Below are 17,764 nucleotides of genomic sequence, written 5' to 3' on the forward strand. Positions count from 1 at the left end.
ACACTAAGTTTGCTAGATGCCAAACACTGTAAGAGGTGTCTCATTTTGTTGCTTTGTTTTCAGCAGTGGATAGTTCTGGGTGTATTTCCAAAAAATGCCTGTGATCACTCAGTGTGTACAACAGTGCAAAATCTCTCCCTGGTCGGCAGCTGGGGACCCTTTTGTGCTGTGAAACATGAAAACTGCTAGCGACTTCGAGCATTTTAGGAGATTTCTTCTCAGTGCTGTGTGAGATAACCAGTTTTTAGCCTTGGACAAGTGCAGTTGGTCACTAGAAGCGGCACATCTGATGCAGACCAGGGCTCTGCTCTGTTGGTTCACCTCCCTGGGGAGCACACTGCTGTGAGCCATGGGCAGGGTTTCACTGGCACTATCACCAGCTGCTAATTTACCAAATTCCAGCTCCTCTCTTCTCTGCAGGAATAAGGTCAGGGGCTGACGTTTCTCTTCACCATAACCAGTTTTAAGGTTTAAGGTGTCCAGGGTTGGGCAGAGAGCTCAGAGATCCCGTTTATGCTTTGCACAAAGCCAACACAGGAAATGTTTTATCATTGGTTGGTTTGTTGGGGGTTTTTTTGGTGATTTTGTTGTTGTTGTTGTTTTGGGTTTTTTTTGTTTGGGGTTTTTTTATTAGGTGAACAGTCTTAGTACTTAGAAGAATTTTTCAATTTTTTAAATTAGATCTCATTTGTGCGTGGATTAATATCGTACTTGCACTGTATGTTTGGCTTCCTTATCTCCAAGAGGCCAGTTGTCTGTTTGGGGTAAAATAAGCCATGTCCCCATAGTGCATTTTTTTTGGTTTTTAGGTGTGTTTCATATTTCTGCCCATGCTCTTTTTACAGCTCCTCCTGGACCAACACAAATTGATTCACGGTGCTTACTTATGTGAGAAACCAGGGTGTAATACTTTTATTTTGCTACTACAGCTCAGCTGGGGGAATAGTTATCTTTCCAAAGAACATGTGGGAGTTCTCAGCCCACCTGCCTATCATAGCTTCAGGGAATGAGTCCAAAAAGCACGAAGAACAGGCTGATGAATGATCTAGCTGTGTAACCTGCCCCTAGCATCACTGCCAGAGTTGTCACACCAACTCTGCATGCGCTGATGGGGTTTATTCCACAGCAAAGATTCTTCTGCATTTCCAGCTGAAGCATGAAAATGAGCATTGCCTTATGGCTTTTGGATATGCTGTGATAAGTTTGGCTGCTGATTTTACTTGCAGAAGCACTTAATCATCTTCTAAAACTTGCGATCCATTAGTCACAAACGATATTCTAAGCAAGCAACCCTGTTGTTATTTCCCAGGCAAAATCACAAGTATTTACCCACCGTGATGCTGGGTGTAACCTTTGTGTAATTAACGGGCTGGGGAAGAATTCAGTGTAGCAATTTCCTTTAATTTGGTGGCGTGCACATGTGTATTTAGCAGTGTGCCCCCGGTGCTCTGACAATTAATGAATTCATCTGCCTGGCACGGTGGAGAGAGGGCAACTGGTTGTGATTGCAATAAATAAAAACACCCTGCTGCTTCTGCTTAGAATTTGAGAACAATTTGCTTTTGTGTCTGGCTTGCATGTACGGGGGAATACTGACCTTTTTGACAAATTGTTTGACATTTTACGTCTCTAAAATTGCTTTAGTGTGTAAGGACACCACAGTGGTTTTGAAGTGTCTCCTATCAGTGTGTCATTTTAACCAAACAAGCATGCAAAAAAAGATGACATGGAGCACTAAGGGTAGTGCCAGAATGAGGTCCTTGGCTTTGCAAATGTCATGGCTTGTCACTTTAGGAAAAAATATAATGAACTTACCATCCTGGGAGCACACCTAAACTACAGGAGCAGTGGCAGATTTTGTATCATGATTAAAATGAGCTCGAAAATGTTCTTATCCTCACTTTCAGGCAGTAGATTTGGCAGCAGAACTCTTTAAACTGCCATGCAGAAGGAGCCATCGTGCTACGTGGTTGTTCTTGAACTGTGTAGTTGTGAGGAGAACAAGGAGTACGTAGTCTCAGATGATTTGCAGATGATATTTTAGCAAAGTTAATGAGCTTTTATGAGAAAGCTATCACTTTGGGACTGTTTTACCCATGACAAAAGTGCAATTTGTTTATGAATTTCCTCTAGTGTGGTTAGTATTGCAGGTCTCAGTTGAGGGACTGTGCCCTGTTATTCTTGATAAATACTCACTGGGAGACAGTCTGAGTGCTGGAGGACTTCGAGTGGGAATAAAGGAGATACAGTCCTCGTGGCAGAATAGATTTGTAATTTGGAATGAGTTTTCAAGATTGCACATGGAATCTGTGACAGAGCTAGGAGTCAATCCTGAGCCTCAGGCAACTGCATTAAGCATGAAGCACTGCTTTTTTTCTTCTCTTGTGGAGACTGTCCAGAGTCTGTTGTTGCTTTTGGTAGTTGCTATTTCTTCAGTTAGAATTGAATTAGCTTTTTCAAAAACTTCCCCTTGAGGGCAGCTGCTCCCCTAATTCATCTCTACAAGGACAGGTATATGTTTGAGACATTTTTACCCACACGGTCAAAACCAGGAATGCAGTTATAAAAAAGTTGTTCTGTCTCTTTTCAGACATCTCAGTGCTGTGCAGAGGAACACAGAGCAGAATTCATCATCTAACCAGGGCTGTGCTGGCACAACTGTGCCCCTCTTAGTGACCCACGCTGTTTGCGTCCATCTCCCAGACAAGGTGCCTCTTGCTCTTTAGGTTAGAAACCTTCCCAAAAAGGAGATTGTAATCCCTGCAGGCTTTTCTGCAGTTCCACACATGGGGACCTGCTCCAGCTCTGTCCCATCCCCAGTGGAGAGAGGAGCTGGTCCAAAGTGTGTGTGCAGGACTGTAAGAAGGGGGATCCTGGGTTATGGAGGGAGCAGCTATTTGGCCATTATGCTGCTTGCACATGTTTCTATAAGTGAATAAACATAATTTTGAAAAGGGAGTTATTTGCATGGGTTTTAAACTTTGCTGACTGTTTTTAGTCGGGTTCATACGCACAAGCCTTTCACTGACCCAAAGGAGAGCACATGTGCCGGTGAGGTTTCCTTTCATCTAAATCATCCTAATGAAAGATGCTGTTTTCCCCTAAAATTACTCCCATGGCAGCAATGTCCTTACCAAACTGGACTGACACACATCAGGAGGCATCTTCACAGGCAGGAGCTGCTGCCTGCTCCGTCCCTCCTGGTTTGTGCTGAGTAATTGGGCAGGGAGGAGCTGTGGGCACGTCCACCTTGGCCTTGGCTTGAGCATTCCCTGGTCACCTGAAACCCACTGCTGCCTTCTGCCAGGAACAGAGCCCTTCATTCATGAGAAGTGCCCCCAACAGAACTACTTTGTGCTTCCAGAAGGAAATAAACTCTCCATATAGCCCATGTGCAAATCCCACAGAGATTTTGGGTCGGCTTCTGTTAATTGTATGGGGAGGAGGATTTAATCTTAGTTTCCTTTTTTTTTTGTCTGTTTGTTTTTCTGGGTTCTTTTCTCCCCCTCACTTGGTGAGCCTGCACAGTGCAGGGCTGTGCTGTGCACAGATATTTACACTGCTGAAAAGGCAGCACAGGTCCCAAAAGGGATCCAGCTGTTAGAAAGGTCATATCCCAGCTCAGGTAATTAGCAGGAACGTCATCATTCTTAAAATAGTTCCTCTATTTCTGGGATAGGAGTTGCAATCCCACAGTTGTGGCTGTGGCTGGCGTCATGGAGGACTGTCAGGCACCTGGGGACTTGTGTGCTGTGCTCAGTCACATCGTGGGATGGAGGTTTCATACTGTGGCTGGGTGCTTAAATTCGTGGGGAGGACTTTGGGGCACCGTGTTTCCTTAACCACCATCATTCATTGCCTTAAATAAATCCATTGGCAGTCATCTTCCATTTGTCCTGGGAAGGAAGAGGGATGAGTGACAAGTAAAAGCAGTAGACAAATTCCTGCCTTATATGTGTGATAATAAAATGTATGCACACCTTGAAATGGTTTTGTGAAATTCAGGGTGTCTTTAGGAGCAAAGGGCAGCAGGAGGCCAGTGAGGTGGCACACACACACCTGCCTGTCAGTGGAGGCAGGGGCTGGGGAAGGTGAGTTCTGGCTAAGCCACCACCCCAGCAAACAGGAGTTGGCTCTGTTGTGGCAAGTTCAGAGATCCTGGTGGCCTGAACTGAACTGAATTAATGGAGATTTTTCCTTTTTTCTTCCTTCTCTCCTCCTCAGGTGGATGAAAGCTACTCAGCCGGCAGTCCTTCAAAAGGCCTTTTCTCAAAAGGGCTCCAGAACCGACCTTCCAGCCCCGTTTCTGCCCCTGTGAGATCCAAGCACAGTCCTGGCTCACCCAAAACAGTGTTCCCCTTCCCCTACCAGGAGTCTCCCCCACGCTCCCCACGCCGAATGAGCTTCAGTGGGATCTTCAGGTCCTCCTCCAAAGAGTCTTCCCCCAATTCTAACCCGTCTACCTCTCCTGGGGGCATCAAGTTTTTCTCCAGATCAAGAAAAAGTAAGAAATTGCTCATGTTATTTCAGGAAGATACACGGTACCCCTGGGCTTGGCCCATTCTTTACCTGCGGTAGTGAAGTAAGTGCAGATGAGGCATGTGCTGATTGTTCCTTCTCTTTCACTGAGCGTGTGTTGGGGGTTTCTGACGTGCTGGCCATGAGGTGTGACTCCTGCAGGGCCATGGACACCTCAGGGACACCTACACAGGCCTGAGGGTGGAGATCACACCCTCCCATGCTTTGCTCAGAAATGCTTTGTCCACGTTAGTGGGAGTTTTCTGGATGTCGGTGCAGGGACTTGAGAACAGCTGGAGATGTTCCTGGGATGTGTGCTGGAGGTGGGCACTCACATGATGTCACTTAGGAGTTACAGGTTCTCTAGACCCCCCAAGGGAATTTCAGCTGTGTTTTTTAATTGGTATTTATTTGCCCTTTTGTAGGAAGGGCAAGGGACTTTTGCTGCATGGAAAAAAATGAACTGTATTTGTTTCCAGTCAAATGACCATTGAGGGGAGTATTTGAGCTCCTCTGCAAGAATATGAAAGGCAGAGCAAACCTCCTTGGCTCAGAGCACTTTCTGTATGCAGTTTTACACTGAGGGAAGATTTTAGCTCGTCAGCAGCCTGTGTGCTGTTAACACACTGCTGGAACTCAGAAATGAGCAGGGTTGAGATTCAATTTTAAAATTTTCTTAATGAACGAAGTTTCCTGGTGCTGGTCACCAAACCTGGTCTGTGTGAGGGTTTAGTGGCTGTGGGAAAGGAGCAGAGTTACAGGGGAAAGAGAGAAGTAATAGCTTGCTGGATTGTCAGACCACAGGGAGTTTTCAATCTGTAAACAGAAGAAATAATGACCAATTGTTGGCAAATCTTCTGTGACAATGTAGGTACAGAATTGGTCATATACCTGTGTTGGGCCATGTGTTTCCTGCAATGTATTGGTAGTTTTCAGTGATTTTAAATAGCAGAGAGTGATGTTCTCATTTTTCTTCATGAGAATTTCTCTTAAAATCATTTGCTTTAATCAGAACAAGTCATTTCAGAATGACTTGTGCACAAGAACACAACAATGCAAACCCCTACGGGATTTTGCCCTTTGTTTATCAGAAGTGCTGCTGAAGGTTCATTGAGATGGTATCTTTTCCACTCCTTGTCTCTCTCTAAACACCATCAGGAGATTGAAAGCAGGAGTCAGTGTTTCTAAAGAACTCAGAGAAGGCTCTGAACATTTATTCAAGGATATTTGTTCATCCCTGCTTGAAGTTCGAGTATGATTTTTACGCTCCCCTCCTATTAAAACTTCACAATAATTAAAATCCATTTAAGCTCTTGCTCGTCCACACAGGTTTAAATATGGCCTTTAAATACTGGCAGCGTTCTGCTGATGGAGTACACAGTGAAGGGCTCTCTGCTGCATGAATAGCAGCAATTTGGACTGCAGAGCGAAGCCATCCTGGGACTCTGTAATCAATTATCTAAGCAGCCAGCACTATTTAAGTCCTAGCTAGGTACAGCAGAATATTAAATAAAGGAATCTTCCAGGAGTCAGCAAAATCCTTTTGATAAGGTCACATCACTGCCTCAGGAGCAGGCTTGGAATGGAGCCATGCTATATTTGAGCTAACAGAAAGTGTCCATGACCCTGCTGCTCCGGGAGCCTTGCAGGAGCTGCACTGGGCTTGGGTGCTCGTGGTCTTTTGTTCCTAAGGCAAGAGAAACAGCCTCTTGGAAAGGGTGTGCTGATTTTCATCGGTGTTTAAATTGACAACTCTTCTCTTTCCACAGCTTTTTGCAAAACAGAACATTGCTTATCATGCTTTCACAGCATTTAGCTGTCTTACAGCGAGTCTAATGCAGACACCTAGCCTTCACTACCACATTAATTTCATTCAGAATGTGCTAAACAAGAGGCAGCAATGAATTACACTCTTGGAGTTTACTGTATTTAATTAACTTTGATAGGATTTTATTAAGCAAAACTCTTTCAGGACTCCTGGAAAAGTACGGGTTAGCATTTCTTCTTGTATTATTATACCTTCACAAGCAACACTTCTGCATTCTGTTACTTTGCAAAGAGAGTAACCCCATGTACTGCAGAACAGTAAGGTGATGGGTTATGGGTTATCAAAACAAGGTCTCTGTGGCCTGAACAGCATTTCCTGAGAGATGAGTCTTCTCAGACACTCCTTGGACCAGATACCTCAGGCTTTTGCAGGGATGCTGTGCTGAGGAGCTCTGAGAAAAGCTGAACCAGCACGTGGCTCCATGTTTCTAAAGGTGCTTAAATGCTTCACTGCTCAGAATTGTCACAGCCTATGTGATTAAAATCCCATTTTCTCGATCAGCTTGGGATAGCTGTGTTAAAAGTGGATGGGACTCAGGTTGTTTTATCAGTTCTCAAACTGAGTGCATTGAGATCAGCTGGACTTGCTCTGTTTGCCTGCCTTTACGTCCCTCCTGGTGCTGGATTAATTGCATTAGAATGAGAATTAACTCTGTGCTGGACTGCACTCTGAGGATCACCAGCAGGAAGTCATCCTCCCCCTCTGCTTGGCACCAGTGAGACTCACCAGCAGCGTTGGGTCCAGCTGTGGGATCCCCAGTGCATGAAAGATGGGGACACACTGGTCCAGCAAAGGGTCACTGCACTGGGGCTGCAGCGCAGGGTGTAGGCGGAGGGAGGAAAAGGAGGAGAAGATCTTTGTGCTGTCTTCAGTTTCCTGATGGGGTTATGACAACAGTGCCAGGCCCTTCAGGGATGCCCAGAAAAAGTGCAGGAGTCAGCAAGGGAAATGCCAGGAGCATGGAGGAAAAATGTTCTTGGAGGGGCTGGTGTGGCAGCAGGGGTCCAGAGGGGCTGTGAAATGGCTGCCCTGGCAGATTTTAATAAATTGACTGGACTAGGCTCTGAGCACCCCAGTTTAAAGTTGCTTTGAGCAGGGATCAGACCAGAGATCTACAGATTAACCTCCCAGCTGTGGCTCTCCTGGGAAACCTTGTACTGGAGTCTTCCCTTTGGGTTTGTAGCAAATCTGTGTTTTATCCAGGCAATCAGCAATTAAAAAAAAAGAAGGAAAAAAAAAAAAAAAGGCATCAAAGTTCACAGGGACCTGGGGTTTGTTTTTGTCCCCCACTTTATCTGAAAGGAGTCTGTGCTGCACTCCTCTCCTGTCATCATGAGCAGAACGTGGGGGAAAGTAGGTGCAGTCTTTGTTTTAAATAACATACCCCCTCTTCCCTCCACTTCCTCCTCCCACACATTGTTCAAAACATAGACTAACCTGTTACTCTGCATATTCCTTGTTTTTCTTGGAAGGAACCTCTTCCTAGCTTGTTTTCATTCTAAAGACTATGTGTGGTATTTGCAACGCTTGCTTTCCCATGTAGTTGCTCTTTTCCCAGCTGAGGGATTTTGCCTTTTGAATATACACAGTTTAGGAAAGGCTAGGGTAGGACAATGTTAAAATAGAAAGTGATTTGCAGATGTGAAACTTGAAATATTTTCCACTTAAGGCTGGGAGTGTAAAGGTTTCGCTCATCTTCAGTATTTTATCGCTGGTTTTGGCAATATTCAAGAGCTCATCTTTGTGCCTCTTCCCTTTGGTTACCCCAGTTCAGTGTCTGGTCATAACGCCACAGCTCTGATCTGACAAAAGATTTGCCTTGAAAGAAAAAAAAAAAAAAATACCTTCTCATAACATGTACTTGGCTGCCAGCCACTTCAGGTAGTTCATAAATACAGATTTGAAGCAGAAAACTGCTGGCTGGGGCTTCACATTCAGCATCCCACCTTTGCAAAAATCCCACCTCAGACCCCTCTGGGAGAGGCTCTGCAGGGACTTTTTGGGTGAGGTGTGTGCTTGGCCACTGGATCAGCCCCTTCACTTTGAGAAGTTCACTGCAGAAAAATCTGAGGCAGTTCTTTGCGTGCTGGGTTTCTGTACAAGTGCTCTGAAATTTAATTATCAAATTTATTTGATTTTTCATTTCTTTTTTTTTTTTTTTTGTCTGAGAATTTCTTTGCAACAGCACTGTTAGACCAGCTGGTGAAAACTGAATATGGGTTGGGAGTGAATTAAGCCTGGCTTTGAGGTGGTGCAGTGTTGGAGTCCAGGGCATTCCTTTGGTTGCCCTGGAGGGTCAGGGACCTGGGCAGGGGGGCCTGGGACCCCAGCCCAGAGCCCAGAGCTCTGAGAGACACTGGATTTGATTTCAGTCCATGGGAGAGGCTTTTTGCACTGCAGGAAGCATTGCAGGCTACAAGAGTGTAAAAATAGTAGTTTAGTATATCACAGGGTGAAAAAACAGTGAGTTTGGGATTTTTGGCATTGAAGTGAATGGGGCAAGATGGAGAATTTAGGGCGTTGTCTCTTTCTTCTTCCTTCTTGTTCCCTCACTCCATTTCTGCAGTGACGTTGGCACAAAGTAGTTAGTGAGGATTGGGTCAGAGTAAAGACGACATTTTTAGTAATAGTGGTAGACATTGGTAAGAAATAGTAAATAAAGAATACGTAGCAATTAGTATAAAAGATAAGGACAGCCCAGAGACAGGGGGAGTCACCAGATGTCCGAGCCGCGGCAAACATCTTTTGGACACTGAGAAAATTGTAAGATAAGAAACAATAAACGAAGTATGCAACCTTGAGAAATCTAAACCTGAGAACTCCGTCTCTTCCTTCGGCTCAGCTCGGAGCTGTGCAGGGGAGCCAAGGACCCTGAAACCACCTCAATGTTGGAGTAAGCCCCTGACAGTGCAGAGGATTTTCTGGTGCTGTTCCCTGTACTGTGATGCTTGGTAAATGCATCCCCTCAGTGCTGCCCACCTTACACCTCCCTGAGCTGGGTGCTTTCTGCAAGTGGAGGTTGGCTCCAGCGCCTGGACCCGGAGCTGGCGTCAGCCTGCACAATCCAACACTGGGTGTGTCCATCAAAGCACAGGAAAGGTGACTGTCACTTAGGGGGATGCACTGGAAAATGTTGGACCCGGCCATGACATCACAGCATGGAATTAAGGGAGGACACCATCCTGGTTTTGGCTGGGATAGAGTTGATTTTCCTTCTAGTGGCTGGCGCAGTGCTGTGTTTTGGATTCAGTGGGAGAATAACGTTGGTAACTGCGCTGGATTTCTGTGGCCAGGTTTTGGTAACGTGGGGACTACAGGAGTGGCTTCTGAGAGAAGCTGCTGGAAGCTTCCCCCATGTCCAACAGAGCCAATGCCAGGTGGCTCCAAGAAGGACCCGCTGCTGGACAAGGCTGAGCCCATCAGCAACAGTGGTAGCACCTCTGGAATTACATATTTAAGAGCAGGAAAATATCCTGCACAATTGAGGACGTACAGCTCGGTACCACCAGCAGCAGCCTGGGCACATGAGCAGCCATGGAACATTTAAATAATTACATTTTAATTGGATATGCATGCATGAGGGTGACCTGTAGCTTGCAGTAGGCTTCTTCAGAGCTGACACTGATTTCACAGATTTTCTTCAGGGGACAACAGGAGGAAAGGGGGAGTGAAGAGGTGCAAGTTGAAGAGATTTCAAAATTGGCGTTGTGGAACCGCTCCCCAGTTTGTTTTAGGCTGGCTCAAAATGCATGAACTGCTCTCCAGAGACACAAGTTGGGACCTGCTGCTCCAAGACCTTGTTGAGTCCTGGCTGCAGTGGGAAGGCATTTCCCTTGTGTGTCACTTTCCTGAGTGGAACTTTTTGGGGGGGCACAAGCCAAGCTGTGCCAGATGTGTGCCAGACACATCTCAGTGAAGCAAACGGAGGTGATCCAAAGTAAGCACAGGAGGATGACCTGCACTGGGAAGAAACACAATGCAGATGACACTTCTCTTGCATGAGCTCTCCCTGCACGGCCAAAACATGTAAAAATAAACTAAAACAGCTTTATTTCACTGAGTGGAAATCAGGGAGCTACCCCTGCAGATAGGCTGAAATCAAGTACCCTGAATATTTTATTAGGTTGTATGAAATTTAAGCCATTAAAATGTAGCTTTTCTGATGGGTCTGAGTGCCTCATTTGAGGAACATCAAAGCATTTTCCAGTGCTGCTTCCCCTTCTGAAACAATTGGTTCAAGTAATAGCAATTCTCATGACAAATTAATGATGCTGTCAGTTTTACCAGCAAAGGAAATCAATTAAAAGGTTTCCATTGACCTAAGGCTTTGGGTTGTGGTGCATGGGATCAAAAGATAAATTTAGTTCAGAATTAAAAGTTGCTTATGGAACACTGAATTGAAAATTACACAGCTTTGAAACACCTCGATGCTGGTGGTCAGATTTGAATTGTGGTGAATTTTCACTGCGAATTTTCATTTCCTTGAGAAAGGAAATGTTTTTCAGTGTAAAATTTTAGTGTCCTGCTTCCTCTTAAAACTTTTTTTCCTTCTGAAATTCAATGCTATTAACTGTGGTGCCTAAAATAATCCATAAGGAGGACTCCTGGTGCCCCTATAAAAAGGGTCCAGATGGAATTTTTTTGAAAGACTGTGAGAAGCAAAGCAGAATGGTTGTCATTTACCTTATTCATTCTAATAATTTCTTTTCCTGTGGAACATCTGGAGGCTAGATGATGCCCTCTGTGAGAAAAGCCTATGGCTGTACTAATTTTTACCCATAGATGGAGCAAGTAGCTCTCATTTGCAGTAAACCAGGGAAGAAATTGGGAGAATCCTGCTGCAGAGGGAAAGGGCAGGAGGCAGCTTTGGTTTGTGGCTGTGATTGCTGTGCAGGACAAGGGGAGCAAGCTGGGGAAGGACAGGGCTGCTCGGTCCAGGTCCACCTCGGGAGGATGATGTAAATTCTTCCTCAGCCATCCCATAAAACCTGGAAAAGGAGAAAAGCTGTCTGTCTTGCTTCATTCTGCAGTACCGATGTGCAAGGACATCTAATCATCCTTTTTCAAGCTTGCTTTGCCCTCAGAGGTAGAGAGGGGGACCAACACAGTTCATTTTGGTCTCGTCTACGCTAGAAAAATGACTTTTTGCAGACAAAACGTGTCAGCACTGCTGCAGCTGAGCTGGTGCTGCACACATGGCCAAAGACCAGCCACGTTCAGCATCATTTCTCCTGCCAGTTACTGATGGCTGCTGTCAGCAGCAGATGATTTGTCTGGTTAAAACGTGCCTATGGTGATTGTTCTTAGTTTATTTGGAGATATCTTTCAATGTGCTTCCCTTTTCACCTTCATTTCTCATGGTCGATGTTATCTGCATAGGGGAAGTACATCCAGCATGCTTTTATAGTCTTTCCCTCTCTGTCTAGGCAAGGATTTCTCAGACTGTCTTCAAATTCCTAATGATTTTTATTCAATCACCAAAAAAAAAAAAAAAAAAAAAAAAAAAAAAAAAAAAAAAAAAAAAAAGAGTAAGAAAAAATAAAGAAAAAGGAATTTTTTCAGTCTCTGACCTTCATCTGTAGGGTATAGGACAGACCTGTGACCAGGTTCATTCCCATTTTCTATCCCTTTGCTGGGATTTCAGCTGTGGAACATACTGCAAATAACCAAACCTTTTGATACCAACCAAATTATTATTCCTTGTGATGTATGGACGAGACCTTAGTTTTGTGTTTGCTCTTTTAGAGCCTGCTGCTGGCATGAAGGGGAAATGGGAACTGCAGTTTGAACATCTCCAAGGGCTGATTGAGCTGCTGCTCTTCTCTGTGTCTTTTGATGGAAGTTGTCTGCTGATGTGCAGGTGACTTTTCCACACAGGCAGCAATGTAAACAACAGTAAAACTAAAGAGAGTGCTCTGCTGCCTTAAGCTGTCTAATCAGAGGAAATCATTTGGAAATAAATTGTTGGGGAGATTTTTGTGGTCGTGGGCTGTTTATATTTAACAACCTGTATTTTACGAATCTGAGAATATATGTAGGAGCAGACCTTCAATTATATTTATGTGTCCGTTTTCCATTTTGATCAATCTTTTCAGAATTTGGTCCCTAAGCAAGTATTTGTTTATAAATGCCAGAGAAATCTTATTTATTTTAGTCGGTTTGTTCACACATTTAAAAGTACATTGTTTTTCCTGATTGTAAGTGAATGCTTGTCATAATTCCACTGAGAAAACATCGTGCATCTAAGACTTTTTGCTATGTGGTTGGAGTGTGGAGGAGTAATAATGACTTAAGGTATCAGATCCCAGTTTTATAGATATTGTGGGTTTTCAGCTTCTGAGATAAAGTGCTGGGAAAATGCCTCAAAAATGGGCTGAATAAACATGATAAATATTGACTCAATCGGTTTTATGATTTGGAAAAATATCTGATGGAAGATCACAAAGCAGAAGAATAATTGGATTGAGGAATATGGTGTGTGTAGTAGAGCGGGTAAAATAGAGTTAAATCCCAGGCTCAGGCACTTCTTGGGTCAGTGTGAGTTATGACTGAGCTTGGCCTGATTTTAAAAATAAAATAAGCCCCATAAAAATGGTAAATCGCGGTGCATTGTGAGAGTCGACAGGGCAAGGAGCAGATCACTGTCATGTCTCAGTTTCTGGGCTTTGTGGAAATGAGCCTTTGCTCTTTTCACCCTTTGGGCTGTGAAAACATCTTGAAGGAGAGCCCTGCTGATAACCAGTGATTTGACTGAGAGGGTTTTCTAGGCTTCACACAGGCTCTGCTACTTGCCTGCAGGGTTTCCTAGATCTGTTTCCTGCTCTCACACGTCCATTTTGCCATTGACCATAAAGCCAGCTGCAGGGGACATTGCCATTTGTATGGGAAGTAACCATGGGCAGGCACTGCAGCGTCACAGCTGAGCTGGTGCAAACCATCACATGAGCTTCCAGCAGCTGCTTTAGCAACTCCTCCCTTCCAGCAGTCACGGGCAGAGTGGTGAACTGGGCAGGGAGAACCTGGATCATCTATCTGGATTCACTCAGGGGCTGCAACACCTTCGAGTTGTCATCGTCTGACAGTGGAGTCGTCATTAGCCCATTTGATCTGTACAGCAAATTTAGAAGCAGCTTGGTTGTTACTGGGAGAAGGGAATGTGGGAAAGCAGAGCAAAAAGTACAAAGCTCTGCATGGTGCCAGGTTTAGGATTTTTTTCCCCATTGTCAGAGTAAGTCAGATAAATATCGGAATTAGGAGATCTAGGAAGAAGTCCTTTGTCCCTGGAGTTGGACAGAGGTGAAACGACTGTGGAAATGGTGTAATTCCAACCTCCATCACTGATCTAATTCCTGTTCTCCTGAATCTGTGGAGTGCAGCTGAATCTTTCCATGCTGCTTTCTCTTTGACCAAAGTGAGCTCATATTTCCTTTGTCAAAGCCAAGGAGAACAGAGATGCCACTTTTAAAAATTAATTAGTTTAGAGTTTTCTAGCCCAGTGAGTTATTTGATTTGAGGTTTATTTTGAGTAGAATAATAAACACATCCACTGGAGAAGGCTAGAATTCATGTTCTTAGTTTAAAATGACAGGCAAAGTCTTCTGCTCGTGTCAGGAAACAGGTCTTGGGTCTAATTTTTGGACAGTGATCTATGAACGATTCCCATCCATCTGAACCTTTCATTAAATCTGTTGGATAATCCATCAAAACTTCTGACAAGCTTCCCTGGCACAGTGTGGGACAAACTGAATAAAGGACAGCACCGTGCAGAGGACCCAATTCAAGTTTATAAAAGCATTTTGTTACTCACAGGCGCTCACATGCTAGCCAGAGGTCCATGCTCCCCAAACTTTGCACCATTTGGTGATTTTGCCCTCTCTGTGCTGTGCCAGTGGTGTGTGAAATGGTTTGTGCTGCTGAGTGTGTGTGAGTGCTCCACAAAGAAAGTGCAGAGCATGAGGCCGGGACATGAGGATTCGTGGGGGTACAGTGTGAAGCTGGAGTAAGCAAAAATGTTGTAGTGAATGGGATTTTGAGAGTCATGCCCTGAATAGAAAACTTTCTGAAGGGAAGATTTTAATCATTAGAGTCATCTCTGATTATCCATCTCTGGCAATAATCTGTAGTTGGTGTTCTCACACAGTGCTTCCCCTTTGGTCTGCTTGGGTATTAGAATTTGTTATCCAGCTGAACAGCTAAACCTTTCATTGCTGCTGAAAGATCCAAGTGTCAGAAATTAATTGATTTATGACAGCCCTAAGACCAGCAGTGGTGACTGCTAAATGACAAACCCAAAGCCAGCAGAGAGCTTACAAAGGTCCCTGTGCCTGGGATCTCTAAGAGGTGGATCAGTAGACTCAATCACCCTCCCACCAGGGCAGGCTGGTTCTAGAAAGGGACCAGGTGTTAATGAAATCCAAGTTCTCTTTATTTTAGTTTTAAAACATAAACAAACAAAAAACCCACAACAAAAAAACAAACAAACAAAAAACCAGAGGGTTGTGGCTTGTTTTGTGGTTTTGATTTGTTGTTGTTTGGGGTTTTTTCTATATAAACTTTCTGTTATGCCCTCTTGCAGTTCACAGAGTATTTGAACATTCTTCTGTACCGAAAAAAAATTCTTGTCTTAGATGATGAAAACATTAATGTGTGCAGTTGAGATGTGAAACAAGTACTCAGAGCTTTTGATGATCAACCATCAAAGCACCTCAGTCCTTCAGTTAAATTATTTTGAAGCTTGCCCTGGGTTTCCTGTAAGCACGCTTTAATGCTTGCCAACTGTGGTGGGTTTCTTTGCAGTTTGCTTCTTGCAGCGTCTCCTGCTGTTCAGGGTTCTCTGAGCAGCAGAAGGGAGTGAGTGCGGGGTTGGGAGCACTGTGTGGGTGTGGGACAGGGACTGCGGTGACCAGAGCGTGGGAGCAGCTGCACCAGCCAGTGCCAGGCTGTGCCAGCCCTGACTGCACCTCCCCGGCAGCTCCCGCAACGCTGTGAAACGTAGGTGCCCTCCTGTGGGCATCCCACTGCTTCTCCTCCTTGTGTGCCTGCCTGGAAATGCTTTGGGTTAGGTTTTCAGCTAAGAACCTTTCACTGTACTTGATGTTTTGTTGTGCTTTCTTTTTTTTTTTTTTTTTTTTTCCACTTCTAAGCCAATTAAAACCTCAGGGACTAAAAGCATCCTTCCCTCCCTCCCTCCCTCCCTCCAAGCTGTAATTTCAGCAGTTGTTCAGGAAATCAGCTTCTCCTCCCTTCGTCCCAGGAGAGTTTGACATTGCCCTCAGGTCAGGGTATGACACTCCATATCAAGGTAGACATTTAATTGCCTTGATAAATGCATGGGCCATAATGCAATTAGTTTTTGGCTGGGGGACACATGTGGAGGTAAGCCATTAATCAAATATTCTTCAACAAACACCGTTATTTGGGAGTGCAGAGCATTTCATTTCAGGGTTGCTGTATCTGCTTCATTCCCTGCCTGAGCTGGGCAGAAGGTCTGGTGTCAGATTTGTTTGTTTAACCTCCGTATGAGGTTTCCATAGCTCTTCATGTTCACATGAAGCTGTTTAATGATGAGAGGACTGCACTTGGCCATAGCTCCACCAGGATGATGCTGTTTGCAGTAAAGCCTTTGCTTCAATTCCTCCTTCACACTGACATGCCCCAGAGCGCTGAGCATCCAGGGGCCAAAACTGGCTTCAGTCCATGCAAAATGGAGGTGCACATCTAAACTCCACAAAGGTCCAGACTTTCTGGGGGAGGAGGTGAAAGAATTTCACCTGAGCTAATGCTTAATACAGGAGCAAGAGTAGCTACGGGGGCAAACAGTGCCTGAGGGATTTATTCTGTGTTTAGCATCTGTATTAGTGCTGCCTCCCTTGTGTGTGGTAGAGAAGGGGTGAATTTGGCCATCTGCAGTGCACCTTGAAGGATCTCTGAAAGACAAGAAGCAACAGTGGCAGCTGAAACAAGTAGCCAGCTAATAGAAATGGGCTTTTAGCAGAGGAGTCCTCAGCAAGGCAGCACCAGCCTAAACTTGTTCAGGAGAGTGATGAAAGGGATGAGGGATTACCTGAGTTTTTTCATCTTTTAGAAGAAAGTCTTGCCCCTTGCAGCAAAGCTGGTTAAAATGTGTTTCTACCTCGGTGAAGATCAAATTTTGCTCTGTTGTGTGCATTTAAGTACATTGGTTTTACTGTGCCTGACTTTTTCACAGTGACACAGGGGAAGATTTGATCATTGGGCTCCAAACTCAGTGGAACAATTTCCACACTTGGGTGCCTGAAATTAATAGTAAATCCTTACTGAGCCATCTAAGTCGATTGATCTGAAGAAAAAAATCAAAGACCACCTTAAAACAAAACAAACAAAACCAAAAACCCAAACAAACAAAAAACACCAAACCAAAAACTCAGAAATAGTTTGGCTAATTTCAGCAATTTTTGCTCAACCCCCCTGTGAAGGTGGTGAACAATAAGCAATTGTTTCCTGCATGGGGATTTGTCCTTAAAAGCCAGAGGAAAAGCCTTACTTCTAATGCAATCAAAGGGATAAACAGTAAGTAATGAGGAATATTGCTGATCTGGCATCTCGTATGTTTGCTGGTGTTCACAGAAATCTTTCAAACAAATGGTGGGGATTAGTGCAAACCCATTTGTACAGCTGTCTGGATTTTGTTGGATCAGAAATCCGGTCTGCAGGAAAATAGGTGGATTATCAGCAAATTCTTCCTCGTGGCAAGGGAAGACAGGTAGGGAAAGACATTCTCAGTTTAGAGAAATAGTCAAAGCCATGGCTGTGGAGTGACAGATTTGGGCTGTGTTGCAGATGTTAAGAACATTTTTCTTCTCCCCTGTTTGTTGTAGAAACAAAGACCGAAAAAGAAGCTGAGATTTAGCATTTTTCTCAATTTCATTGATGTATATAAAAAAAGCCATGCCTTTGGGATTCCTTTGTGATGGGCCACATTCCCTTGAAGTTTGTTTAAGCAAAGAGGACTTATGGTCCGGTATTATCCAGGCCACTGGAGTGAAGAATGTGTAAAAATTACTAGAACATGAAAATGCAAATAAGAAGATTCACGTGTCATATTTCTGCATGTTATATGGAATGTCTCCATGTTCCATATAATAGTCACACATATCCATGCTGCCAGATAAATCCTGAAAGATAATCCTGATTTTGGGGTGGTGTGGGGAGTGTGTGGAGCTTCTGTGCGGGGGAGATGTCATCAGAGGAGTTCTGCCCCATGCTCATGTGTTGCTTTTTCATTTAACCTCAGAGTTGAGGGGTGATGAAGAGAATTGAAAGCAGATATTTTGTGCCATGGCTGGAGAAGCTGTGGGTGGCTACTAACCCCTCAGTGACCCAGGAGAGGTTGTGCAGCACCCAGGAAGCCACAAGTTAGAGAAGAGGGGATTGAAAACC

At 44.4% G+C, this 17,764-nt stretch overlaps 1 protein-coding gene across 6 annotated transcripts in view; it reads left to right on the forward strand.

Moving 5' to 3' along the window:
• PRKAG2 (protein kinase AMP-activated non-catalytic subunit gamma 2) overlaps window positions 1–17,764 on the forward strand; it is a 208,616-nt gene that overhangs the window by 72,495 nt on the left and 118,357 nt on the right. For 5 of the 6 annotated variants that reach the window (XM_040053636.2, XM_040053830.2, XM_040053700.2 and 2 more), the window contains exon 3: window positions 4,225–4,504. In XM_040053636.2, coding sequence (XP_039909570.1) covers window positions 4,225–4,504 — 280 coding nt within the window. Of the gene's footprint in view, window positions 1–4,224; window positions 4,583–17,764 lie in introns of those variants that run through there. The other variant, XM_040054028.2, reaches the window with a different exon arrangement.

The sequence above is a fragment of the Hirundo rustica genome, chromosome 1, assembly GCF_015227805.2.
Source record: "Hirundo rustica isolate bHirRus1 chromosome 1, bHirRus1.pri.v3, whole genome shotgun sequence".
NCBI lineage: Eukaryota > Metazoa > Chordata > Aves > Passeriformes > Hirundinidae > Hirundo > Hirundo rustica.